Source organism: Pogoniulus pusillus, chromosome 35, assembly GCF_015220805.1.
Source record: "Pogoniulus pusillus isolate bPogPus1 chromosome 35, bPogPus1.pri, whole genome shotgun sequence".
In the NCBI taxonomy this organism is placed as follows: domain Eukaryota; kingdom Metazoa; phylum Chordata; class Aves; order Piciformes; family Lybiidae; genus Pogoniulus; species Pogoniulus pusillus.
The window spans coordinates 7,193,829-7,219,365 of record NC_087298.1 but is presented as its reverse complement, the minus strand read 5'-3'; the positions used below and the strand labels follow the sequence as shown (position 1 = coordinate 7,219,365).

The 25,537-nt window shown below is 43.8% G+C and overlaps 1 protein-coding gene across 10 annotated transcripts in view; it reads left to right on the top strand.

Moving 5' to 3' along the window:
* The window catches only part of RALGPS1 (Ral GEF with PH domain and SH3 binding motif 1), a 95,959-nt gene extending 79,873 nt beyond the window's left edge, over positions 1 to 16,086 (top strand). For 9 of the 10 annotated variants that reach the window (XM_064171340.1, XM_064171345.1, XM_064171335.1 and 6 more), the window contains 9 exons: positions 3,290 to 3,416; positions 4,549 to 4,700; positions 5,924 to 5,975; positions 6,269 to 6,349; positions 8,821 to 8,929; positions 9,725 to 9,817; positions 9,992 to 10,097; positions 11,597 to 11,688; positions 12,346 to 16,086. In XM_064171340.1, coding sequence (XP_064027410.1) covers positions 3,290 to 3,416; positions 4,549 to 4,700; positions 5,924 to 5,975; positions 6,269 to 6,349; positions 8,821 to 8,929; positions 9,725 to 9,817; positions 9,992 to 10,097; positions 11,597 to 11,688; positions 12,346 to 12,375 — 842 coding nt within the window. In that variant the 3' untranslated portion in view covers positions 12,376 to 16,086. The remainder of the gene's footprint in view (positions 1 to 3,289; positions 3,417 to 4,548; positions 4,701 to 5,923; positions 5,976 to 6,268; positions 6,350 to 8,820; positions 8,930 to 9,724; positions 9,818 to 9,991; positions 10,098 to 11,596; positions 11,689 to 12,345) is intronic. The other variant, XM_064171344.1, reaches the window with a different exon arrangement.
* Positions 16,087 to 25,537: the final 9,451 nt, after the last annotated feature.

Here is a 25,537-nt window from a genome sequence, read left to right as displayed (position 1 = left end):
CATCCAGCCTGGCCTTAAACACCTCCAGGGATGGGGCCTCAACCACCTCCCTGGGCAACCCAATTCCAGGGTCTCACCGCTCTCATGGTGAACAACTTCCTCCTCACGTCCAGTCTGAACCTACCCACCTCCAGCTTCACTCCATTCCCCCTAGTGCTGTCACTCCCTGAGAGCCTAAAAAGTCCTAAGTGCATACATGCTGTATGCATTGCTAGCCTTTAGTTGAATAATAAAGCAACACCCAAAAACTAAAGCATTGCTTTCCCATTCTATCATTCCCATCATCCTAGATTTGTTTTTTTCATTATTCTTGATTTCTGTGCACACAAAAAAATTCTTCTTAAGTTCTTTATTGTGTGCTTTGTAAGTAGGTCTTTCTATTGGAGAGTTTTAATTATCACCCACTGACTTGGGTTACAATGGCAACAGAACAGTAAAAATTTACAGCAAAGGTTTAACTGGAGAGTCTGTGGCTTGGAATGTCTTTATTAAAACGTTTTAGAAACAGAGCTGCTAAGTATTAGTTTTACTTCTTAGCTGCTCACCAGAACATAGTAAATAGTTGAGACTCTTATACCTTCCTGGAAAATTGCTCCATTTTTCAGCATATAACATGCTACCAATTGTCAGTTTTCTGTTTGGATGCCTAGAGTTGGTTTGTTGATAGATTTTTACTGGAGGAAACAAACAAAAAGAAAGAAGAAGAAAAAAACTCTCAACTGTAACTCCTTCACCCTGCTGCCTTCTGGAAAAGCTCTGGAGACTGTAAATGTTCACATGTTCGGCTGAAGGATTGCAAAAGTAACGTTCATTTATAACATTTGAAGGATTATTCATGGAAAAATTATGCAAAGGAAAAAACAGTGAGATCCTTTGGGATATGTGTAAACTTTTCCAAATGTTCTTGCCACAGATCTCTGAGCAGCGCTCTGCTCGCTCTGATGAAGCTGTCTCGCGGTCCCTAACGCAAACACGTTCTTAATAACGCTTTAATATCTTTATACATTACTTTTGTGCATGTCAGCATAGCCTTGAAAATGATGCTGAGAAATAATGAAAACCAAACTAACCCTTGTTCACGCCAGCTGACTGGAAAATCCTGCTAAGAGTGCTTTGTCTCCATGAAAGGCAAAATAACAGAATAGCAATCATGGTAACAGTATGCACTAGGAGTGGAGCCAGGAGAGTAAAGAGGAGAGTTAGCAGTAGCAGATGACTTCACTTATTGGAAAAAAAAAAAAGGGGGCAAAATAACTCAATCTCAAATGAATTTAAATATTGGAATTTTGTTATCAGCAGTATCAGGCATGGCTTCCCCAGCTAATTGCTCAGCAGTCTGGTATGTCCATAAACATCCCTTGGTCCGTGCACTTTCAGTCGGTATCTCACCACTTACCCTCTTTGGCATCCTTCTTGGCACAGGCTGTCCCATCTCTTACCCCTTTACAGCAATGAGGTCGCCTCCTCTGTGCCCCATAACTTCTGCTGACATCCTCTGCACCCCAGAATTCCTGCTGAACTGAGTGTAGCCTGCAACAGAGGTTCTGACGTCTAATGAGAACTCTGAACTTCACAGGTCTTTTTCATGGACATTTGACAGCAGAGCAGAGACAGAGCCTGTAAAGATTTTGAGGATCAGATTCTTTTTACTTCACCACAGGGTTAGCAATACCAAACTGTCTCTATTTCCTTCTCTTGCCTTGAAGATGAGGACAGTGCAGAACAGCATCGAAAATGGCCACTTCAGACACAGTAATACCAGCACAGCTGATCTGTCAGTCTTCACTTTATCCCAGAAAAGCATTCTGGTTTCTGTCATCAGAATCTGCACCAGAGAGACAGAACTAGGATTGAGAATAAGCCCACTACCTCCTTTCACAGAACTGATGAAAGCAGTTGTGATTGCCATGTGTAATAGCAAGGAAGCCAGGCTGGAACTGTTGGCTTATGTTGTGAGGCTCCTTTTCGCACTTCCATAAATTCCATTGCCTTTGGCATCTCTCACTTTAGCCAGGCAGTGTTTGAACCTGAAGTCTGATTCTGTAGTCTTCACTTTCAACCTGGAATATGCAGTCCTTTTAGATGCATTACATCAGTTGTTTCAGGGGTTTTGTAGCAACCTTTTTCTCTCCTGAAGCTGCCCAGGTAATAAAAGCTCTTGCTAAAATTAAGTTATAATGATGAATCTGTACATATTTTTGTGTTGTAGTCACAGTAATGCCAGTTTCACTCCATGCTTCCTAAATGGGGACCTAATTTCTGGGGGGAGGGTGGAAGGGGAGGGAAAAGGAGTGGAGAATGAAAGCTCTCAGAGAATGATTTTTATTGGTAGACAGCATCTTTTGGTTTTTGTAAGGAGTCTGATGATGGTTGTATGGGGGTTTTCACATAACAAAGTTTCTCTCTCTGTCACTCTGGTGGTTTCAGGTTAGAGGCCAGAAGCTGACTAAGCTAAGACTGCTGGAACCTCCACAAAGTGGTTCCTGTAATGTAGGGGAAAGACTTCCACAGCTACCTGGGTTGTACCAAGTTTGGAGAGTTACGGGGCAGGCTGCCACTTTTGTGACCGCTGTTCTTATGTTACAAGCACCAGTGCCACAACTGAATGAAATCTCAGCTGTAGACTGTGAAACCAACATCACTGAGGATGGTGATAGGCCATGGTGTTCTCCACTGTACTGCAGAGTTCACTGCCAGCCTTTTAGCAAACAGCATCAAGGAAGTGGAGCAAGAACAGCTTGTCCATGTTTTCCGTGAGGCCTCGTAAAAGCTGTAAACCGAGAGGAAGAATAATTGCAGCGAGACACTTTAGAGCTCATAGATGATTGAGAAGTAATCCATCCGTCTGGCCATTAGACACATGAAAAGCCTCTGCTTTCTCTTGCATGCTCAAGCTGTGAGTCAGTATGAGCAGATTGTTTACAGTTTATTCACAACATGGAGTTGTGAACAAAATTCAAAACATGTGTGAGCATTCCTGCTCACACCCGAAGTACAAACTGACTTTATGGCTCTGCATATTACACTTTGGCACATCCAGCTGTTGTAAGGGTGCCAAAACTTTTTGTAGGAGTTCATTGTTAAGAGTATGTGCAAAGCTGTTTCCAAAATTACTTCCAGACAGTTCAAGAGTATAGAGATGAATTTACAACAGAAATGGATGGTGTAAGCCTAAAGCACAAGGAACAGCTCTTCAGAAATGGTGCCTTTGATGAGTTGGAACAATTCATTTTAACCAGCCCATGACATTTTGCATTAAGTTCACTGTTCAGTGATCTTTGTCTTTTAGGTCCATCTGATGTGTCAGCAATTATGAAATTCAGCAGGAGACCCACGTGTCCTGATGCCTCAGTAGCAGCAAGTCTACCTACACCTCCTGTACCAAGGCACAGGAAGAGTCACAGCCTGGGAAACAAGTAGGTACTGCAGGCTGTCTCAGTTTAGGCAATTCCATGCACCACAGAGGTTTAAGATAGCAGCAGAGCATTCTGGTATGTGAGAGCACTCTGGTATTTGTCCCTTCCATTTCTTGTATTGCAAGAGTGCCTCAGGCTTTGCTGTGCATTCTCTAGGTTTTCTCTTGACACTTTGTTATTTCTGCTGACTCTCTTCTCTGCTAGTGCCAGACATTGGCAGTACTTGAAAGCTGTGTGTGCACTTTGGTCTGTGGAGTCCTGGTGTGCATAATTGATTCTTTTTCTTTTGGTTTTTTTTTTTTAAACATCTTGCTAATACATCTCAGGAAGCCTACTGGCTGCTTGGCATACCTGATCATTGAGGAAAGTTGTGACCTTTTGCACTATCTTACCAGGGTAATATGGATTAGAAACACTTTTCTCTGTAGTTTACCCAGCCAAGTCAGAGCACCTGCTGCTCAGTTAAGGTTTCAATATCTACCAGCTTCAGCACCTACCAAGTTTCACAGTTAACAGGTTATGGAAGAACAAGTTCACAGGTGGTCTTAGTGATGCACCACTAAGCGGGGGCTTAGCTAGGGTCTGCTTCTTCTGGTTTTAGCAGAAGCCATGAAATCCTAAAGTCATGGAATAATGGAACCATAGAACTATGGAATCATAAAATCATAGAGCCATGAAATCCTAAAATCATGGAATAATGGAACCATGGAATCATGGAATAGCAGAACTGTTGAGGTTGGAAGAGACCTTTGAGATCATCAAGTCCAACCTCTCACCTGGAGCTCACAAAGCCACCACTGTTGCTAAACCACTGCCACTAAATCACATCCCTCAGCACCACATTTTCTACCTTTGCCTCCACCCAGGGTTTTATAAGAGAGGAGTAAAAAACCTTAAAACTTCCCACATATACAATTTTAATAATTGTTGCTTATAAAGACCACTAAAATCTGAAACTTGTTTTGATATTCAAGAAGCATATGGACAGCAGAGGGAGAGTGTGAGCCGTGCTCTTTAATTGCCACTTAACGACCTAGTGATAAGGTGAAGTCTGAGTGGAACTATTAGGAGCCAAGAGCTGCTATTAGATGACATCAGGGGATTTTGCATTTTCCTCTCTCCAATTTTCCAGCATGATGTGTCAGTTCAGCGTCGTGGAGAGCAAAAGTGCAACGTTCCCGACAGAGAAGCCACGCCATCTCCTGGATGACAGTGTCCTGGAGTCACACAGCCCAGCCCGCAGCCACCCGCTCAGCTCGCTCTTCACCAACGGCCTCTCCATAGGTAGGCTCTGGGCGGGGAGCTGATGGTCCTGCTTTTCTGTCCCGGTGCTCTGAAACCCACAGAGATAGCCAGAAGTAGGCAGTTAGCAGCGTTAGCTCCTGTGCACAGACTGCTTCCTTACTAGATGAGAACTGCTGCTCAGCTGCTGAGTCAACCTTATCTCCGCTTTCCACACTTACCTACTGGTGGTTTTGGTAAAAGTGGCATGAAGGAATTCTCTGTGTGCTCTTTGTGTGTGCTCTGCATGTCACACAGAGCGCTTGCCAGCTAAAAAAAGTGCTCCTGAAAAGTGGACCTGTGTTTTGAAAGCCAACTTTTCACAAAGCAAGCTTCAGCTTTAACAGCGTGCTTCAAAAGATGGGAGAGTAGTTTAGTTGTGCTGCACTCAGCTTTGGAAATAAACAGTAAATGAACTCGTGAATGAGGGTGGTGACAGTTGCATTATGGCAGAATAATTAACCTATAATTACTGTAATTAAAAAGTGATTGAGAATCTGCATTCTTAGCAAGAGAATGCCACTTTTTTTGAGTCACTTTTTAGTGACTCAAGCTGTTTCTAGTGAATAGACTGGGAAGTTACTTGGTCAAGAAGACTCTGACATCAAGGTCATCTCTGAAAGTACAGGCATAGCTCACTGTATTATACTGAGCATTAAAAGATTGGTCCTGGGCAAATTAAAATGGTGAGCTAAATAGCTGTGCCAGGGAAGAAGGGACAGATCAGTCATGGGTTTGGAGGAGAAGTAGGGACTGTCATGAATACCATCATGTTGATTTGTTGTGGCCTCCTATCAGCAGTATACAGGTGGCATACGCTGTGGTACAGATGTGCTTCCTTGTTGAAAACAGACAATGCTGTCATGTCTGATAACTGGAACTGACCTGACACATTTTGGGGTAGAAATATTGTCTTACGAAGTAAGTGGATTTTGTGTTGCTGAAGTGCTCAGCTTCTGAAGGCAAAGCAGTGTAATGAAGTGACATGTAGATGTCTGGTATCTAAACACAGCAGAAAGTGCTTCATTCATCAGAGAGATGTCATAAACCTCTTTCAGTGTTAGATTATACCATGAACTCTATAAAGGCTTCAACTTTGAAACATGATTTGAGTAAGCAATTTCCATGGTACTGTATCAAGATGATGCTGGTGATCCACATGCACTGGCTTTGTATTTTCCCTTGGGTGGTTTTCTCACTCCTTCTCTGTACTACTCTCTTTCTAGATAGCAGTGAAAGCTCAGAATTTAGTGAGGAGCTGCCGTCAGGGCTTGAAAGGTGAGTTAGACTTCATGTACACTCACTGAGCACTCTACAGACTTAGCTAAGACATTCACGAATGATCCCTAAATAGGTAAGCCCTAAATCAAGAGTTATTTGTATCAAATCATCGATTAGTTAGGGGAAAAAAAACCAGCAAAATTCTTGACATAAAGCACTGTAAAGTTACTGTGGTTTTCTTCCCATGGACCTGAAAAGATTGGGAACTATCTCTGTCATGTTTACCAAACCCTAACTGTTAAAGTCTCAGACTAGAATTTCCCTCATCAGCTATTTGCATTCACAAACAGGGGTCGTTTATATGCCACGCTGGGGCCTAACTGGAGGGTACCGATCCGGAATTCTCCTAGGAGTCGAAGCTGTGTCTACAGGTACAGTTCAGGGTCTGCCTTGCTCAGTCTCTGATGCTAAACTTCCATTTGGGTCTCTACGCTTCCCCAGCGTAACGTACTTTGTGTCCAAAAGCATCCTTCTATGACCGTATCAACTCAGGGGAGTTTTGCCCTCCTGCCTGTAAAACTCCTTGCTAAAGCAGGGCTGTGGCCCATCCAGGTGAAGTTCAGTTAGTATCTGCCTGCCACCTGGCAGACGACTAGTGTGTGCTCTGGGGAGCAGGACAGGAGCAGGCTTGTCTTGAAGGCCACCTTTGCCTTCTGTGACAAATAACAACATTAGAAGGATGTCCTCTTGACCCTTTCTCATTTTATTTCCTGATTTACAGGACAGCTACCCATAGCACCTGTTTGTTTCAGAGAGCTATGTGATAAGTTGATTTTGTAGGGTAAAGAGGTGTTACCATGGACCCTGAGTCAGAAAGGGAGCATATGCAGTGCTGTATGTAGCAGGCAATCCCAATGTTGGTGGGTACTAAGACATGAACTTTTCAGAAAGAGGTAATTCATTTACAGGCCAAAGAGAGGTGATGTGCAAAATTGTGTATAGTTAGAGGGATAAAACTCATTTATTGCATCTGTAGCTGACTGGACTTGATAAATTCTGTGGTAGTGGGATGTGAAGAAGTGTATATGAACAGTACATGAAGTGAAGTGTGTATATGAACAGGGCCCTGAAACAGTATTCTGCATACACTGGAGTTTAAATCCAGTCAGTTCTCATTTTGTTGGAGTTTAAATCCAGTCAGTTCTCCTTTTGTATAAATCAGTTTGCTTCATCTGTTGCAGAAATGTTGATATAATGTGCAAATGTTAAGTGTAGTGTTTTACTTGAGTAACATCTGAGAGCAGCACAAGTTAGAAAGGATTTAAAGGGCAACCATTATAAATGAATAAAGGAATCCCTTTTGGAGCAGTATTTCAGCTCTTATACCTGCTTCTGGAAAATCCTCTTAACACATCCATGGTGGGTTTGTTTCAAAAGGTATGCAGGTAGAATTAGACAAGAAGATACAAAGGTGAGAAGCCTGTTAAATACACAAAGAACAGTTACAACCTAAAATACATTTCTTATCTACTGTCAGGTAATTCTTATGCCTGTGTTCATTCTTCCTTTCCTGGACCCTTCTACTGCTTCTATCAGCAAACTAGAGCTGACAAGAATACAGCTCAGCACAGACCAGGCAGTTCCATTCAATGGAAGCAGATGCACCAGCCCGTTGGAAATGCTCCTCTGGCACAGGTGGTGTTGCTGCGTGCATCACTTCCTCCAGCCTGTGTTATATGACATCAGCACACTTCAAAGGACAGTGATCCTTTCACAGCTGAGTGCTAGATCACAGACATGCTCTTCTCTCTGTATTCATTATTTGACATGATTCAGCTGGCCCTGGCAAACTTCACTGTCCTTACATTTATAAGAATATCAGGGCTGAGATTACATGGTGAGGAAGACAGCAGCAGGTAATTGTGAGAGATCAGCACCTACCAACCAGTCTTTGGTTAAGTTCTTAATCATAGAATTATAGAATGGTTTATGTTGGGAGGGACCTCAGAGATCATCTAGTTCCACCCCCCTGCCATAGGCAGAGACACCTCCCACTAGAACAGGTCACTCCAGCAAGTTGCCCTGAAGCTGAAATATTCGTGATACACAGTAAAACAAAATGTCCAGGCTGTCCTCTAAGCTCGCCATAAAGCTTTTTCTCTTCAGACACCCCTAATGAGTCTGTTTTTATAGTTAGGACTTAATTCAAATCTGACATTTATAAACATTCTATCGTAGTGGAACAGTGCTTTGCACTCTCTGCCACCTCTCTGAATCTGGGCAGATATTGTGGCTGCAAAATGATGTGGTTAAAGGCTGCTTACAGTTCTCAGTCTGTGCTTGGGTTCTTTCAGTTGTAGCACTTTTTCACTTTTGTATGTGGGAAGTTCTGTGTTCATCCTGGGAAAGGGAAAAAAACACATTTTAATCACTGAACTATAAATTATTTGTCATTATTATATTGCTTTTTTCAACCTTTTTCTAATAAACCAAGGTAATCTCCTGCATTCCTTTTGATACCTAAAGGTTGTTTTAAGATAGAATTACATTTGTGGGAGCTCTTATTGCCAAAATTTTAATGCATAAGCTTCCAGAAATCTAGATAATTTGTGTAACTTACCAAACTGAAACAGCAGTTAGCCTCTTTTCTCTTTGGTTTTGAGCCTCAGTATTTAGTCTGGTTTGTTTTTTCATGTCTAAGCCTCTAGAGTAGAACCTTTTATTGATTCTGGTTCCTGTTTGATATCTAGGTCTGGAAAGCAGATATCACAGAGTCAAGTGTCAGATGATACAACATATGTAAGGCAATGCAGGAAAAACTGTATTTAGAGCTACATTGCATTGCTTGCTTATGTCCTTTTTTGGCTGGTCAAATACCTATGGCAGTGTTTTGTCTCTCCAGCCCAACAGGGGCGGCCTGCAGCTGCACATTAGGTAGTTCCACAGGAGTCATTACCATAGAAGGGCCCTTGAGAAGAAAAACATTGCTCAAAGAAGGCAAGAAGCCTACTGTAAGTGATTTTAATTCTTTCTCTTCCTATGATTCTAATTCAGTAGCAGCTGCTTTCATTCCCAAGATGAAATTTAAACCTGTAGCTTGACACCACACAAACCAATGTTCCTTGTCATTATCAATTGTCAGGTAATTTTCTGTTCAAAGTTCGAGTGGCTTGTAGCAAGGTTGTAACCTTTGTGTGGTGTCTGATCTACAGCAGTTTTGCTTCTCCCTGCATTTACAAGTAGAGTCCGTAGGTTGTGACAGAAAAGCAAGGATAAAGCAGCTCTGTAAATCAGCAGGCATTTCTGTGAGGGTAGAAATTGAGTAGCATGATGAAATGAGAAGGCTGCAGGGCACAAAAGTCATGGCAGAGTCCATACTTAACCTGAATTAACAGGTGTCAGGTGGTTCTGGTCCCTATGCATTTGATGAGTTCTTGTTTTCTTTAGAACTCATTTACAGATTTTATGTGCAGCCCTGGTGTTGAGTGCTAAAAGATTTGCTGATAAGTGTTACTGATCAAATGCTGGAGTCTAAGATCTGTCCATTAGAAGGCAGCACAGTGTTTTGCTGTGAAACCATCAGTCTTGATATTTTTATGAGCTACCCCAGTAAGATGGGTTGCATTCCCAGCCAGCCAGATTCAGGTATCTGGGCTGATTCACACCAGGGGACACTCTTTATCTAACTCTCCATTCCTTGCTTCTGGAATTAACTTTGGTAGCACTTGGACTTGCTTGTGAATAGATTTCTGAAATGTTGGAGATATGTAGAGATTTTCCTAATGGGTTTTTTTTTTGTCATTCAGCTCTCCTCATGGACTAGATACTGGGTTATGCTTTCAGGATCAACTCTTCTGTACTTTGGAGCAAAATCTTTAAGAGGCACTGAAAGAAAACATGTAAGCACTACATTTGCTCTAAGACCAAAAAATACACATTCATAAGCAGTTGTGGAAGGGTGTCAGAAGTGTATCTGCCATTCCAGGCTGAGCCATGTGTGTGCATAACTTTTACATTCAGAAGAGAATCCCTGCTGCAGTCTGACCTGTGACTCACTTGTCTGTCTCTTCCAGTATAAATCTACACCTGGTAAAAAGGTCTCCATTGTGGACTGGATGGTGGCACTGCCTGACGACCCTGAGCATCCTGATATTTTCCAGCTAAATAACCCTGACAAAGGTAGGTGTTGCAGGATGGACATTGTCTGTGCTCTGTTTCTGTGGCAGGGAGTAGATTCACCTCTGTTAACAAGTTTGTAGATTACAGAACTTGCAATGACACTTGCAAAGACAGAAGAGGGAGAGTTTCAATATGGAATTTTCAAGGAAGAGTACAAATGAAACTGAACTTGATGTCTGCAGTGGTGCCCACAGGGGCAATGCTGCACCTTGGCAGCTGCTGTAAGTTTTGCAGAAGTTGCCTAATCAGTATGAGATTCTTGCATGTCCCTGTGCCTGCACACCCTGACCTCCAAGTTTCTGCAATTGGTCAATACCAAATCTTCGTTTACAGAGGCCAATTAAAGTAGCATGAAAAGTCTTCAAGCCCCAAATCATTTGCCAAAGGAAAAAAACCTTTAAATAACTATGAAGTACTTTTCAGTACTTGATTTTGAAGTGCCGTAGCTCTTCCACCTTGATTAAACTTCACAAGATCAGAAAGCTCCCAGAGTTAACTTTGCACTTTGAGTGGTTAAATAAAGATTTTTGAGGCTTCCTTAACTTAGCATTTTCAGCTTTGGTGCCAGACATGGATTTGCATTTACAGTCCAAAGTGCCTTTCTTGGGTGTCGACTGAAATGCACCAAGTGTTGGATTGCAAGAAACAGTAACAAGGCACAGAGAAAACTTGCAAGGGGACCTTGAAATCAACTAAATTCACAAATACCAAAAACATTCACAGAATCACAGAACATTAGAGGCTGGAAGGGACCTCCAGAGGTCATTGAGTCCAATCCCCCTGCCAAAGCAGGATCCCCTAGAGTAGTCTGTTCAGGAATTGCATCCAGGTGGGTTTTGCAGATCTCCAGAGGAGACTCCACAAGCTCTCTGGGTACCCTCACTCTAAGGAAGCTTCTCCTTATGTTTAGGTGAAACCTTCCACATTCAAGTTTGTATCCATTTTTCCTTGTCTTACTACTGTGCACCAGTGGAATGAGCTTGGCCCCATCCACTTGACACCCACCCCTCAGATATTTATAGACATTGATTGGATCCCCTCTCAATCTTCTCTTCTCCAGACTAAACAGCCCCAGGGCTCTCAGTCTTTCCTCATAGGGGAGATGCTTAAGTCCCCTAATCATCTTTGTGGCTTTCTATTGGGATTCTCTCCAGCAGGTCCCTGTCTGCCTTGAACTGGGGAGCCCAAAAGAAGTTTAGCACTAGCCAGGGGTAAATCAGATGTGACCTAAGTGCTCTTCTCTGTGCAATTTGGCCTCTGCCTATACATACTCCTCTTAGCTTTGCAGGCCACAGATGCTCTCAAACCCCCTTCACTCAGGGACTGTTGGATAGTGTTTCACATGGGCTCTGTTACATGAGCAACATCCTCTTTGAGAGCATTTGAGGTGCAAATTAACAGTTCAGGCCAGGACTTTGGCTTCTGCACAGAAACTGGAATCCCTTGAAGCTACATATCTGCCTGCAAATTTAGAGCCTTTGACTTTCTTGGTTTTGTAGGCAATGTTTACAAGTTCCAGACTGGTTCAAGGTTTCATGCAATATTATGGCATAAGCATTTGGATGATGCATGCAAAAGCAACAAGCCTCAGGTAAGGCTGAGAAACTTCTTTCTATCCACTTTCTTTTCATAGTTTCCAGAAAATCATCACTATCAAAGATAGCTTTGAACACAAATCAGGCTTTGTGCAAATCTGGTCACCTTAACAGCATATAAACTCTACTGCTTCAAGGAGAGGTAACCCCATCTGTACTTCAGAAAGGGCTTTGTCACAGACAAAGCAAGCATACACAGTGCCATTTTCTCCAGTGACTGACTCTGCAAGTGCCACTGAAGAGAGCACCCTATAAAATGCTCTGTTTGTCCTTTATATAGCAGCCTCATTCTCCTCTTGAGGTAAATACTTACTCTAGAAAGGATTTCCAAAGGTTATATTAATAGGATGCTGATCCATATGGGACCTAAACCACGATACGGCTCAAGAATCTTTACACACACACATTTGCCCCCATGCATGCTGATGACTTCTTAGAATACTTTGGCTGGATTTGGTCCATTAGTAGGAAAATCATTGGTCTTTTTCTTTCAGTTCTGGGACTAGCCCTCTTTTGGATCCTCTCGAGACTGATTCCATTTTTCACACTGGATAATAATTATTAGCCCTCCCTGTTTTGTAACCTCACATTTTCTCTGAGCTGCAAGAGGCTCAGGAGCATTGTGCTGCTGAGTAATTTATACTCTCTTCCAGGTACCTGCTAATCTGATGTCGTTTGAATAATCTGCTCTCCTGCCTGATGTGACTTCAAGTGCCAAACTGAAGGCTGTTGTTCTCTAAGGAGGAAGAGGAGAATGGTTTTCCTGACATGAGCCAGCCACAAATATTTCAGCACTTTCCTGTGTAACTTGAAAGTGATTCTGACACAGCTTTTAAAAGCAGAAAGTGAATGTTGTCCTTAGGACCAGATGTAGTCTCATGCACTGAGTGAAAACAGACAAGTTAGATGGACAGAAGATCAATCCTGACTCCTGCAGGATTCTAGAGCCCATGACTCTTTGTGGTCACAGACTGCTGTGGACTGATGTTTGACCACAAACTGAGCATCACATCTTCTGCCTATTCTTTTTTAAACGGTTCTTTTTATCGTTAAGCTGCTTTGTGTGACTGAACAATATTTGGCCCATGTTGGGTTTCAGTTCTTTCTAATGCACAGAATGACTGACAGTGTTAACTTGCTGCAAAGTGTCAATTAGAATAGAGAATTGTGGAACAACATTTTTATAATCTTAAGTGCACTGAGTTGCTTGGCAATGTGGCTGCCTCAGATTTTGTATCAAATCTCTGGACAATTCTGCTGTTCACATTTGAGCTATTTGGGAAGAATGAATTTTGGCACAGGACAGTTGGTTTTATTTTCATTCAGTTGCTTGGGGATGCTCTGACAGTGGATTTAAGGCCATTTATGTTGTGCTTAAAGGTGTCTTTCATTCTCTTACTAGAGGCATAGTTGTTTACAAGTTTGGGTTTTTCTTCAGTCTGAATGTTGCTCATCTGAAATGCCTTCATAGAGTGAAGCAGGATCTTATGTATCACAAGGTCCTGGCTCCTCAGGAGGATTCCAGGTTGCTGTTCCTGGTCTGTCTTTCTCTGGCTGACTCAGCTCCACTCAATGCCAGTGCCTGATGCACCTTTATGACACACAGCACTAGCACATGGTACTGCTGTTGTGGAATCATGATGGCAGTGGAAGCTAGGGAGGACTGACAGTGGAGCAAGTTCAAAAAGCCTCCACAAAAGTGTCTGGAGAACAACAGAAAATATGAATGTAACTGAGCCTTCTCCTCTGACAGAACTCTCTACACCCATAGCTGTATCCCTGCTGTGACCTAGCACTCTGTAGTCAGTTTTTTTTCTGTTCCTAAGCTAAGTTCAGCACTTAGTTTGAAACTCTTTTGCCATAAGGCAGCAGTATTCAGAATTCCTCCAGAAAACCTTGTCAGATTTCCCAAGATTGCCTAGAGGAGAAATTTGAAGTCAGCCTGTAGCTTAGCCACTGTGGAAAGCTGGAAGGCAGTTTAATTGAACAGAGCCTGTGTTAGAACAAGCTCCCTGGCATGAGGAGCTTTTATTCTGTGGGCTTGCACGACTTTCTAAATTCTGGGTTTGAAACTCCTCTAATAACAACCACCCACAAATACCTGTTCTGTTAAATGTGGGTCAGGCACTGTGTGATAGTCCAGGTGTTCACATTACAGTCCATGGAATGAAGGCTGACACAGGACCAGCTTTTCAAGTAAAGCACCTCCTGACAACTGCAGTTTCATTCTGGGACATGTGAAAGTGTAAATTGTTGGAGAGTTTGATAGCTCAGGAATGGTGTGAGAACAGTGCTAATGCAAAATACATTTCTGATTTTCCCCCTCCTTTTTTGCTAAATTAAGACACTTTGATCTAGGAACAACATCAACATCTGCAAGTGCAGAGCATCCAATGCCATTAGAGACCATGAAGAAGCTTTTGAATGCAGTAAAATCCTGTCACAAGTAAATGACTTCAGACTGTCAGAACCTGGTAGCATCTGAATTGATTTCACCTGTGGGCTTCTGTGATTAGTTACCAGTGAGGTTATTCATGAAGATGCAGGCATTACATGAATTGCCATTCTAATGGCTGTGCCCCCTGTGACCATGTCTGTTGTGTGTTAGAGTGCTCATCAGGTTTGAATCATGTGCAGAAGGGTGACCAAACTGATAACACACTAACCAGAACAGAACTGCTCAAGGAGGGTTTTTAATGGAACTTTACTAGTAGCCCTTTCCCCTTGAGAAAGGAATAACCTGATCTGTCTTCAACATAAGTGAGCTTTAATATGGAACCCTTACAGGCATGAAATGAACTTATATTAGAAGCACATAAATACTTTGTCATTCCTGATGTGATGTGGAAGTGAACACCAGTGAGGACTTGAGACGTTTCTCAGCATTTTGTAACTGAGATAAGCTAATGAATGCTGTAACCATGTCCAGTTATGCTTAACAAGGCTTTCTTGGAAGGAACAGTAAGTGCTAACTGACACAGCAGCAGTGGAATGAGCCCGTACAGCTGGAATTTAATGGTTGTTAGAATTTAAGGGTCTCTAAAGCATTATAAATGTTATTGTATGTACAAAAGGTAGTCTTCCAGCCTTGAAAAATACACTCCTGCTCAAAACTATGGCCCATAGATCCTCTTGGAGAAGCCACAGAAGTGTCCATTTTCCCTCTTGTAAAATAGATACCCAGCAGAATGGAAACATCTTTGCCAGAAACGCTGATGGGCCCCAAACCAGTGTGGCAGGAAGGAAAGGCAACACCTGTGAATTACTCTTACACCAAATACCACTGGCAGAAGATCAATCTGCAGAGAATGAAACCCTTCAGTTCTACACAATCCTTAAGCTCAAAGCCTACTCAGAACCTTGGAGTTTGGAAAATATGTCAAAATTAACTTGACCTCCCTAGCACTGGTGGTTTATTTGAATGTAAAAAGAATTATAGAGAGAAAGATGAACACAGCCAGTAGTAGTTTTACACAACAATCAGGTAAGCCTCTGTCCCTACAGTACCGTTGTGAAATTGCTGCTAAACAGGAACTCATTCAGAATGATGGCAGTGTAAGAATATCATTAAAATACCTTAAACCAATTCTAAAGGAGGATTTCAAGCACTAAACAGTTCATAGCTGCCCATTTCAAGTTTTATGCCACCATCTTCTAGCCATTTGCTGTCATCTGGTACTTTCAAAGCTGCTGCTGAAGTACAACACACTACACATCAGTGCCCCCAGAAGGACCCCAAACCATACAGGTTCTGCTCCATCAGGGAGAATAACTGCCCTAGCTGCATGAAAACAAACAGCATCTCAGAACTCCTTTCAGAATTGGGAAGATAAACCAATGTCTGTAGGCCATTATCAGTCACTTGCTGGTGTGCAGTGCTGATGTAACTCAGTGCCAAAATGCATGGTTTTCCAAATAGCACTAAAACGAGGCAAAGAGAAGTAGTTTCCAGGCGGCGACTTCTTCGTCACATCATGTAAACTGATTTCAACGTTTTGGTTTGGTTTGTGTGAAAACTGTTGCACTATTTTTGGCTGTGTTTTCCAGCAGTCCACTGCATGCCATTTGTGTAAGGATTCTTTCTATGGTTCTTGTGAACTGTCTCACCCATAAAAAAAAAAAAGAAACCAACCTTAACCCTGGCGTTGGAATCTTAGGTTTTTGGCAAAAGTATTTTGTTACCTCAGTCTTGTATCTCGAGTTGCTGTATTTTTCAGTTTGTTACATTGATAATGATTGTTTCACTAATTAAATACTTTAATGTAAAAAAAAGAAAAAAAAAAAACAGAAAAAGGGGGGGGAAGGATTGTTTACTTCACCTGCAGTTGCATTTGGTTGTAAGTTTAAAAATGTGCAGAGTACGTGTGCTCTTAACAATAAAATCTTCTGGAAAAGAGTAGCAGAGGTGTAGCATCATAGAATCATAGAATCAACCAGGTTGGAAGAGACCTCTCAGCTCATCCAGTCCAACCTATTTAACCAAGATCATTCAGTCCAGCCCTATCCAATCCAAACCAGACCATGGCACTAAGTGCCTCATCCAGTCTTTTCTTGAACGCCTTCAGGGATGGCAACTCCACCAACTCCCTGGGCAGCCCATTCCAATGCCAATCACTCTCTCTGGCAACAACTTCCTCCTAACATCCAGCCTAGACCTCCCCCAGCACAGCTTGAGACTGTGTCCCCTTGTTCTGTTGCTGCTTGCCTGGGAGACGACACCAACTCCCACCTGGCTACAGCCTCCCTTCAGGTAGTTGTAGGCAACAATGAGGTCTGCCCTGAGCCTCCTCTTCTCCAGGCATCTCCTAGGTGATAGGTTGGACTCGATGATCCTAGAGATCTTCTCCAACCTGGTTAAATCTGTGGTTCTGTGACATCAGCTACCTTCAAGTAGATAGGAGAGGGTTTCATGTTACAAGAGGTCCTGCAGCTGACAGCCCAGTTGAGCTGCACTGGCACTATTGGAAAACCACTCCATAGAACCACTTGTGTTATTTTACTGACTCACTGGAATGAAGATCCCACAGTTCTTGAACATTTTAGAATGAATTTAGAAGGACCACTTTAGCTCAAAAGGCAGCAGAAGTTTTATTTGTGGGTACTAAATGGTACTCATAAATAAATGTGCTGAACAGACTTGACCAATAAAGAAAGAGTTGAGCAGGCTGCAGAGCAGAGTGTGTAGCTATTTGGTCACACACACACACAGAGTTATTAGCATTAGCCAGCAGTGCTCACAGAATCACAGAATGTCAGGGGCTGGAAGGGACCTCTAAAGCTCATCCAGTCCAACCCCCCCCCCACCACCACCAAAGCAGGATCACCTGTACCAGATCACACAGGAATGCTTCCAGATGGGCTTTGAGTATCTCCAGAGAGGGAGACACCACAACTCCCCTGGGCAGCCTGTTCCAGGCTCTGTCACCCTCACACTAAAAAACATTCCTCCCTGTGCTAAAATGAAACTTCTGTGCTTCAGTTTCCACCCATTGCCCCTTGTCCTGTCATTGACACACTGCAACAGGACCCTTCTGGTGAAATAGTGATAGGACAAAGGGGAAATGCCTTTAAGCTTGAGGAGGGCAGATTTAGACTGGAGATCAGGAAGAGATTCTTTACAGTGAGGGTGGTGAGACACTGGAACAGGTTGCCCAGGGAGGTGGGGGATGTTTCATCCCTGGAGATGTTCAAGACCAGGTTGGATGAGGCTTTGGGCAACCTGGGCTAGTGACAGGTGTCCCTGCCCGTGGCAGAATGGTTGGAACTGGATGTTCTTCAGGGTTCTTCCCAAGCCAAATCATCTATAAATACAACAGAATCCAAATTTCTAGCAGGAAGCTCCCCAAACCCCTGCAAATCTGCAGTGCTTTCAAGTGGGATTTGGCAAGTCCACAGCAGCAGAGATGAATGTATCCCATTGTTATCCCAAGAAAGGTGTTTCATCGTTGGCAAACTCTCAGGCTGACTTGGATAGCAAGGTGAGTTTCATAACACTTTGTTTGCACACTCACATTCTCAAGCCCACCCAGGGAAATCGCCAGGAAAAAGCATTTCATCCCCTGCTGAAATGATCTGCCCTGCATTACACAGCACAGCAGTGCAGATGTGTAGTTGAAGCTCCTGGTGTTAGAATCTGACATTCCCTTTCTGATTCCAGTGCTGAATTGAAGGTTCAGGCAGAACCTTGACGTGCTGGGCACAGCTGACAGGGATGGCCTAGCCATCAGGTGTTCAGAACTTTCAGTTGGAAAAGATGGATGTGGGAACTTGATCAGGGTCCATCTTCTGGGCTAACTTCTTACACATAACTATTTTTATGCTCGAGGGTAAGAAACCATAGAATGGTAGGGGTTGGAAAGGACTTCCAGAGAGGAGGAAAGGAAAGCAAGAGACCAGCAAGGTGAGTAAAAGACCTGCTGGGACGAGTATAGGAACACTGGCCAGTTATGTAAGGATGGGGTCAGGAAAGCCAAGGCATACCTGGAGCTGAATTTCACAAGAGACTCAACAATAAGCTTTTGTAGTTGTGTCAGGCAGGAAAGAAAGGTCAGAGTAAAGTGTTGACCCAGCAATGATCTTGACTAGTAAACATTAGCCAAGGAGGACTGAGATGCTCATTGTTCTTTGCTTTGGCCTGCACTGGCAGCCTCTTCTCAGGCCTCTCAAGTGGATGGACTGCAAGGCAGGGACTGGGTGTTGCAGAATGACTCTGTCAAAGCATTAGCAGGAATGGGTTTAACCAGGACTTTGTAAAAGGGTAACTTAGCTTTTTAGCAAGGCTCACTCACTGTGAGAAAGAAACATAAAAAGGCAAATTGAGCTAGGATCAAGTGAGAATGATTTACACAGCAACCAAAGCTGCCAGAGGGTAAGGGAGATCCTCACATTGAGTTACGGGGTTCAGAGTAAACCCCTTTTTGCTTTCTAAGGAGTCTAAGTGTGGCTGGATCCAGACAGTCCCAGGTTTGGTCAATGATTTATATCTGATGGAATTAGCTACACCAATTCGTAGCAGTCATGCAACAAGGATCTGTTGTAAGGAAGGCATCTCTCCATGCTGGGTGAAGAAGGATCTCAGTCTCAGGTATGAGAGGCATCCATCATCAAAGAGAGAGCTTCCTGGCATGCAGTCCAATTACAGCACAGGGAGAACTCAAATTTGGCTCATCCAAAGATCTGCCATTTGTGAAAAAAGGTCTCTGCCTCATCACAGTATCACAGTATCACAGTATCATCAGGGTTGGAAGAGACCTCACAGATCATCAAGTCCAACCCTTTACCACAGAGCTCAAGGCTAGACCATGGCACCAAGTGCCATGTCCAATCTTGCCTTGAACAGCTCCAGGGATGGCGACTCCACCACCTCCCCGGGCAGCCCATTCCAGTGTCCAATGACTCTCTCAGGGAAGAACTTTCTCCTCACCTCCAGCCTAAATCTCCCCTGGCGTAGCTTGAGGCTGTGTCCTCTCGTTCTGGTGCTGGCCACCTGAGAGAAGAGAGCAACCTCCTCCTGGCCACAACCTCCCCTCAGGCAGTTGTAGACAGCAATAAGGTCTCCCCTGAGCCTCCTCTTCTCCAGGCTAACCAATCCCAGCTCCCTCAGCCTCTCCTCGTAGGGCTGTGCTCAAGGCCTCTCCCCAGCCTCGTCGCCCTTCTCTGGACATGCTCAAGCATCTCAATGTCCCTCCTAAACTGGGGGGCCCAGAACTGAACACAGCACTCAAGGTGTGGTCTAACCAGCTGCTCCAGCTCAGGGGTAGGTGATCACCATGCAGCCTCACCGCAGTGCGGGGTCAGCTGAGGGAAGGTTCACTCAGACTGTCACAGTTACAAAATGAAGTGGTTGGCTCCTGGTCAAGCTGCACACAATGGGGAAGGTATGTACAAGGCTGTGTGTACCCACAGCTTACTTTGTGCCCTGATAAACAAAACTTGGAAAACCCATCCACTATTCAGGTAGTAATCGCATGATTGGTGATCCAAGCTCATATGCATCGATGCTCACCAGGCCACAGCCAGGGTGGTGAGGCACCCAGAGAGGTGGTACATGCCCCAGCCACAGAAACACTCCAGGTCAGGTTGTTTGTGCCTCTGAGCAGTATGATGTAGTTGAAGATGTCCTGACTACAGAGGAGTTGGACTAGATGACCTTTACAGGTTCACTTCCTCCCAAGCCATTCCATGGATCTGTGATTCCTCATTCAAGGTAAGTAAGCTCTACTTTACAACTGGCAGTGCTTTAATTCCTGCAGAAAGACCTGTCATGAGCAGCTGCCCGAGAGAGAAATGAAATGTTACCTAAGCGAAGGTGAGAGCAAAACAAGCTCACATGAAATGGCTGCTTTTAGAGATGAAAAGAAAAGCAAACCACACCAGATATCCCTTTCCTGAAGCAGGCTCCTTTTCCTGTTATCCCTCAGAAACAGGAAGACTCTTTTGAGACTGTTTTATTACTTTGTAGTCTTGGAAATCACTTGGATCTATCAGGCTTTCCTCCAGGGTCATGTCCAGCATTTCACTAAATGTTTTATAAAGGAAGCATCAGTAAGTGTCTCTTCAATCTACAGAACAGTTCTTTCCACTGATAGCATTGCCTTAAAAGGCAAAATTGACTGGAATTCCTCTCCTCCCCATAAGGAACAGGACAGAAAATGAAGCAGAGGGAGCACATTAGGCAGCAAAAGCAACAACCACTCTATTCCAAATTGCCATTATGCGTCCAGAGGCAAACTGCAGAGCAGAAAGAGGAGTGCTGTCTGCATTGCAGCATTTCACGATGGGGGAACAGGCTTCTGTGATACCACACGAGGAAGAGCTGTGAAGACCTCATTAAATGCTCATTATGTCCAACCACTTTGTTTGGTAACCTGGGAGAGAACACCCAACAGCAAACGTTGAGCCGCTTTAGCTGCCAGGCTGCGCTGGGGATGGCAGTAACAAACTGCATTCAGTTTTCCTCTGAAATCAGTGCTGCTTGTTACAGCATTTCCATAGCTCTGGTCTATTACTGGGAATATTTGTTTATTTCATTCTGAAAATACACCAGACCTTTTCTTAGGGATAATGTAAAGAGAAAAGAAAAGAAGTCAAAGTTTACATGTCCCAGCAGAGCTCAGATACAAGGGCAATGCAGATAAGCCTGTAAGGAAGGATGAAAACACCCCTTTTGCGTCAGCCAAAGAAAGTGCAGATAGCAATGAATTGGTGGAAGTCTCCTTTATATTTCTGGACTCTGTCTGTGGCCAAGCTCTTACTGCCAGCAATCAGCTTCTCAGCTTTAAGGAAGAGTCAATTGTGTTCCAAGTGGCTACTTCCTTCAGCTGATCCATGCTTTGGGTCTGCAAGCATGAAGCAGCTGAATATAAACCAAGCGAGCAAGGTGAAAAGAAAAACAGACCTGTCCTAGCATGCAGAGAGAGAGCGGTTCCATCCAGCTCTGCAGAACAAAACAAGTGAAGAACCAGCTACAAAAGTTACTTTCCATCTGACTTAGTTGCTACCACTGCCATAATGCAAGAGTAGGTTAATTTTTGAACACACAGGCACACCCTAGAATCCTGGAAACACCTGGATAGGTCTAGCAAAATGGTTACCATGTCTTGGAATAATACAAAGCTGTTGATGTGAACATGTTTGGCAGGAACACAATGAATGTGTGCCTTGTCTTTGAGAGGGCAATGTGACATGGAGCAGAGAGACCAAAAAAGCCCTCAGGGAAACAAGGGAAGGGGCAGCTAACTGCTGCAGAAATGAGTAGGTGAGGATTAAAAAAGCAACAACAACAAACCTCCAGCACTTCCGTTCCATTACAAGGTGTTCTCTGCTGCTTTCAAGGACAGCACACTTGGAACTCCAAGCTGCATTGTTTAGTAGTGCAATTCATCTTAATTCTTCCAACAAGTGGGAAAGGCAGAGGGAGTGGTTGTTATTTCACCTACCTGCCCCAGGGAGGGGACGTTTGTAGCTGCTGAGGAGGCAGTGCAGGTGGCAGAATAAAAGCCTGTTTTAGCACAGGCACTGGGTGATGAAAGCCTTTTAGTCAAAACCCTTTTTCCAGCCATTTTTGGGTTCACTGTGTGAAGCACAGCACCTTGCACGTTGTATCTGAAAGTACTCCAGTGTGCTGTTCGGGATAGGTTGTTCTCTACAGTAGCATCACATGTACTGAACCCGTCCACCACTAGGGAGAGATTCCTAGGTCCTGGAGCAAAACTAACCAGGATGTTGACGTTACAGATCGTATCTGAAATGACTTTTTAAAGAACCAACATGAGATGGCAAAGACATCGTGCAATTAAAGGTAACAGGCATGTAAATTCTCCTCTTGGCAATTGCATTTCTGGAGCAGTCTCCCACTAGGAGAGGACACTGCTTGCTTACCACTGGCAAAGCAGGTCGGGCAGCTTCACACAGCTGTTCCGAATTTGTGTCAGAGGAACAATGCAGTTGTCTTCCCCCAGGATTAGCGGCAGGAGCTTGCTAATGATAACAGAAGCCCTACGAGTAGCAGAGTAGCTTGATTTGAGACTGCCCTTGGCACTTGTCTTGCCTGAAACAGTGCTCATGTAAGTTCTTCTGGGCATGCTCCATCTCCAGAGATGCAAAAGGCTGCGTCCAGTAGGATAATTACATTCAATTAGCAGCAAAATGGGAAATGTTAAGTGGAGGTCTAGCGGTTCCCAAGCAGTGAAAGTGCTGATTCACCACGAGGGGAAGGATCTGTGAAGCACAGGTAGCTCTCCAATTCCTTAGACATCTTCTAAGATCAAGCTGTCCCTATCTTGCTGCCCTCTCTGTGCTCTGAGGAGGGAGATCTTTTAATGCCTGAGCTATCAACTTCTGTCCCAAGCCCTGACTCCTTGCTGCTGTGTGGCAGGAGCAGGTTTGTTTTGGTCAAGTGTTTCACTTGGGACTAGGGACAGCACAGCCTGCTGTGGTATCACAAAAGGTAGGAAACAAAACCAGAGTGGTGCTAAGGTGGGATTTGAGTTAAGGTATGACCTGGGTGGTTAAGCCAAGGCCGTCAGCTGATGCATTCTGTAAACTGGGATACTACCGGTGGTTGAAAAGCAGCATGCTGCTAGTCTGCAACTCCCTCTGCAGCCATGCACACCTGCTGAGCTCCTGCCCCTGAGGAGTCGCTTTAGGAGAGCTCTACCTTCACTGTAACTCTTTGTGTCCGTGATGTACAGGCAGTCAAGATGAAGGCATTTGCAAGCTGGTTTTCTGTCTGTGTCTAATTCTGTGTCTCAAATGTTGGTTTGGTAGTTTAGAGAAGATAAAGTTCTATTAAACACTTGTGATTTTATTCATGTCTTAAGACTTCTTATTTACTGTTGCCTAGATATTTGATGGTGCCTGGGTCTCCAGATGAGTTTGCTTGTTTAATCCTCACAACGAAGAGCAGACGGTGGGTTCGGTTGGTTGGGTTTATGGTTTGTTATTCCTAACTCATTTTGTTTCCCCATAGAGATGAAGGTCAAAAATTCATTTGCTTTTCTCTGTTTCTTCTCCTTACTATTTGAGTGTTGTGCTGCACAGACTCAGGTTTAATATTGGACAAGGATTTTTTTTTCTACCCAAAATTTTGATAACACAGTATTTGACTTACTACATCTTGGGCATCAATCTGTTAAGTTTTCAGATGGTGATAACTACCTGTGGAAGATCATGACTCTTGAGAGAAAAAGTTCAGCAAGTCCTGGGTGAAAAGCAAGCTTGGTGCTGCCTGGCAGCTCATCTTCCTTAATCATAGAATCAGTCAGAGTTGGACGGGACCACAAGGATCATCTAGTTTCAACCCCTCTGCCATGGGCAGGGACGCCCTACCCTATATCACCCTGGCTTGAGCCTCATCCAGTCTGGCCTTAAACATCTCCAGAGATGAGGCCTGAACTATCTCCCTGTGCAACCTATTCCAGGATCTCACCACTCTCAAGCTCCACAACTTCCTCCTCATGTAATGTCTGGGCTCAGCTGCCTTCCAAGCACAGCAAGAAATCCTGTACCTGCCATTAGGCACTATTCAGACTGCAAAATAATTCTCTGCTCTGCTGTTATCTGGTGCCAGATGAAGCATTGCAGGAGAGCAAAGAGGGCTTTTTTATCATTTATCTTTGCTACCTAAATTATTAATGAAACTGTATCTTAATCTCAAAAGCACATTGTGGCCAAGCATCCTGCACATTTTTGTGATGGTAGCAGAGGTTTTAGGTAATGCACAGCAGCATTCCAAGGTGGTTCAGGTGTAACATCAAAAAACTATGTGACAAGAGCAAGCCAGAGACAGCAAGGCAAAAAGAGACGAGAAGGCACTGCACAAGCACAGCATCTGCGGGTATGTGCACGGCCTCTTCTGAGGTTCCTTTGCTTGACCTTTCTGCTTTTTAGCACCCATCTATCTGCTCACATTTAAAAGGGTAAGGAACATAGGTACACTGTAAGATGATGCTGTGCAGGTTACAGTTCCAACACCCATATATATATGCTTTGGTTACACACATCCACACTGAGTCTTAGCACGCCACAGGTTTTGCAGTGTCTTGTATATTTTGCACCTTGCATCAGGACTTTAAACTGCTGGTTGCAGTTATTTTAAGTCTCTAGCACAGTGACCTGCTACAGCAATTGGTTGTTTTTTTTTTTTGTTTAATTTGTTTCCTGTGTATATTTTCAGAAAGGAAGAAGTGACATGGGGCACAGGCAGACAACACAATTCACACTTGGGCTTGCACCTGACTGCCAGCCTTGGCATGCACGATGAGGGGCACAAGGCTCCATCAGCCCTGAAGAGATCATCAGGAGATTATTATGCCTCAATTTAAAACTTTCCTAAATTTGCTGAATTTTTGAACTGAGAAAAGGGGAGGATGAGAGGAGAAAAGGCCTTAAGGGAGGTTGTTGGTTATTTGGGGTTTTCTCCTACAGTCATTTTGCAAATATTGCTCATAAACTCTTCCTGTGCTTCCAGGCAAACAGGACAAGGGTTTCCTTTGTGTCTTTAAGTGAATCCTTTAGACTGCCCCCTGACCTGCCTCTGAACTTCAGCATTATACCTCTCTTACCTTCTACTGAGCAGAGCAAACAGAAATGCTGGGTGAACTTTCTGTGCAAATATTACACTCTCTCTAGTTAATTAACAATTGATGCAGCCAAGGGAAGCTGGAGCAGGAACCAGGGACATCTTGGTACAAGGTCCACCTGGCAGTAGCCTGGTCACTTTTGCCAGTTATTTGCACAAGGATTAGATGTGGATGGCTCTGATCAGATCCACAAAAGATCAGACCAAGAGACATCCCCCTTGATGTCTTCCATGCTTGCTTCAGCTTTAGTAACCTCCTGATATCATGATAGAGGCCAGGAGAAGAGTCCTCCTAGAATGGAGATTTCACTGAAGAAACTAGAAGTCAGAGGTAAGAATAGAAGCTTGGAGTCACCTCCATCTAGGAGGTGACAAGTTCCTTTAGGAAAGGAGAAGAGGACTCCAGGCATGAGCACAAACTCTGAAAAATCCATAGGACCCAGGGCAAATTGATGCAGCCCTGGTGGTGTGCTGCAGTTCTGGGAAAGTAAATGCAAAGTCTTCAAGGTAAAAGACTTCATTTCTATCCATTTTTCAGTTTTTCCTGCTGTGGGTGAGCTGGGGTTGCTTTTGGGGGGTGGTTGTCTTTCTCTTCTTTTTTTGTTTGGTTTGGTTTGGTGTGTTTGTTTTTAAGTAACTGTCCCTCAGCCCCCACCCGAGCCAAGCTATGAGAAGCTTGGACCATGCCCCTGACCAGCAGACTGGCTTGGCTTTGGTCCTGCTGTGTCCCCATGGACCTGCTCAGCACCTACGCAGCCTGACCC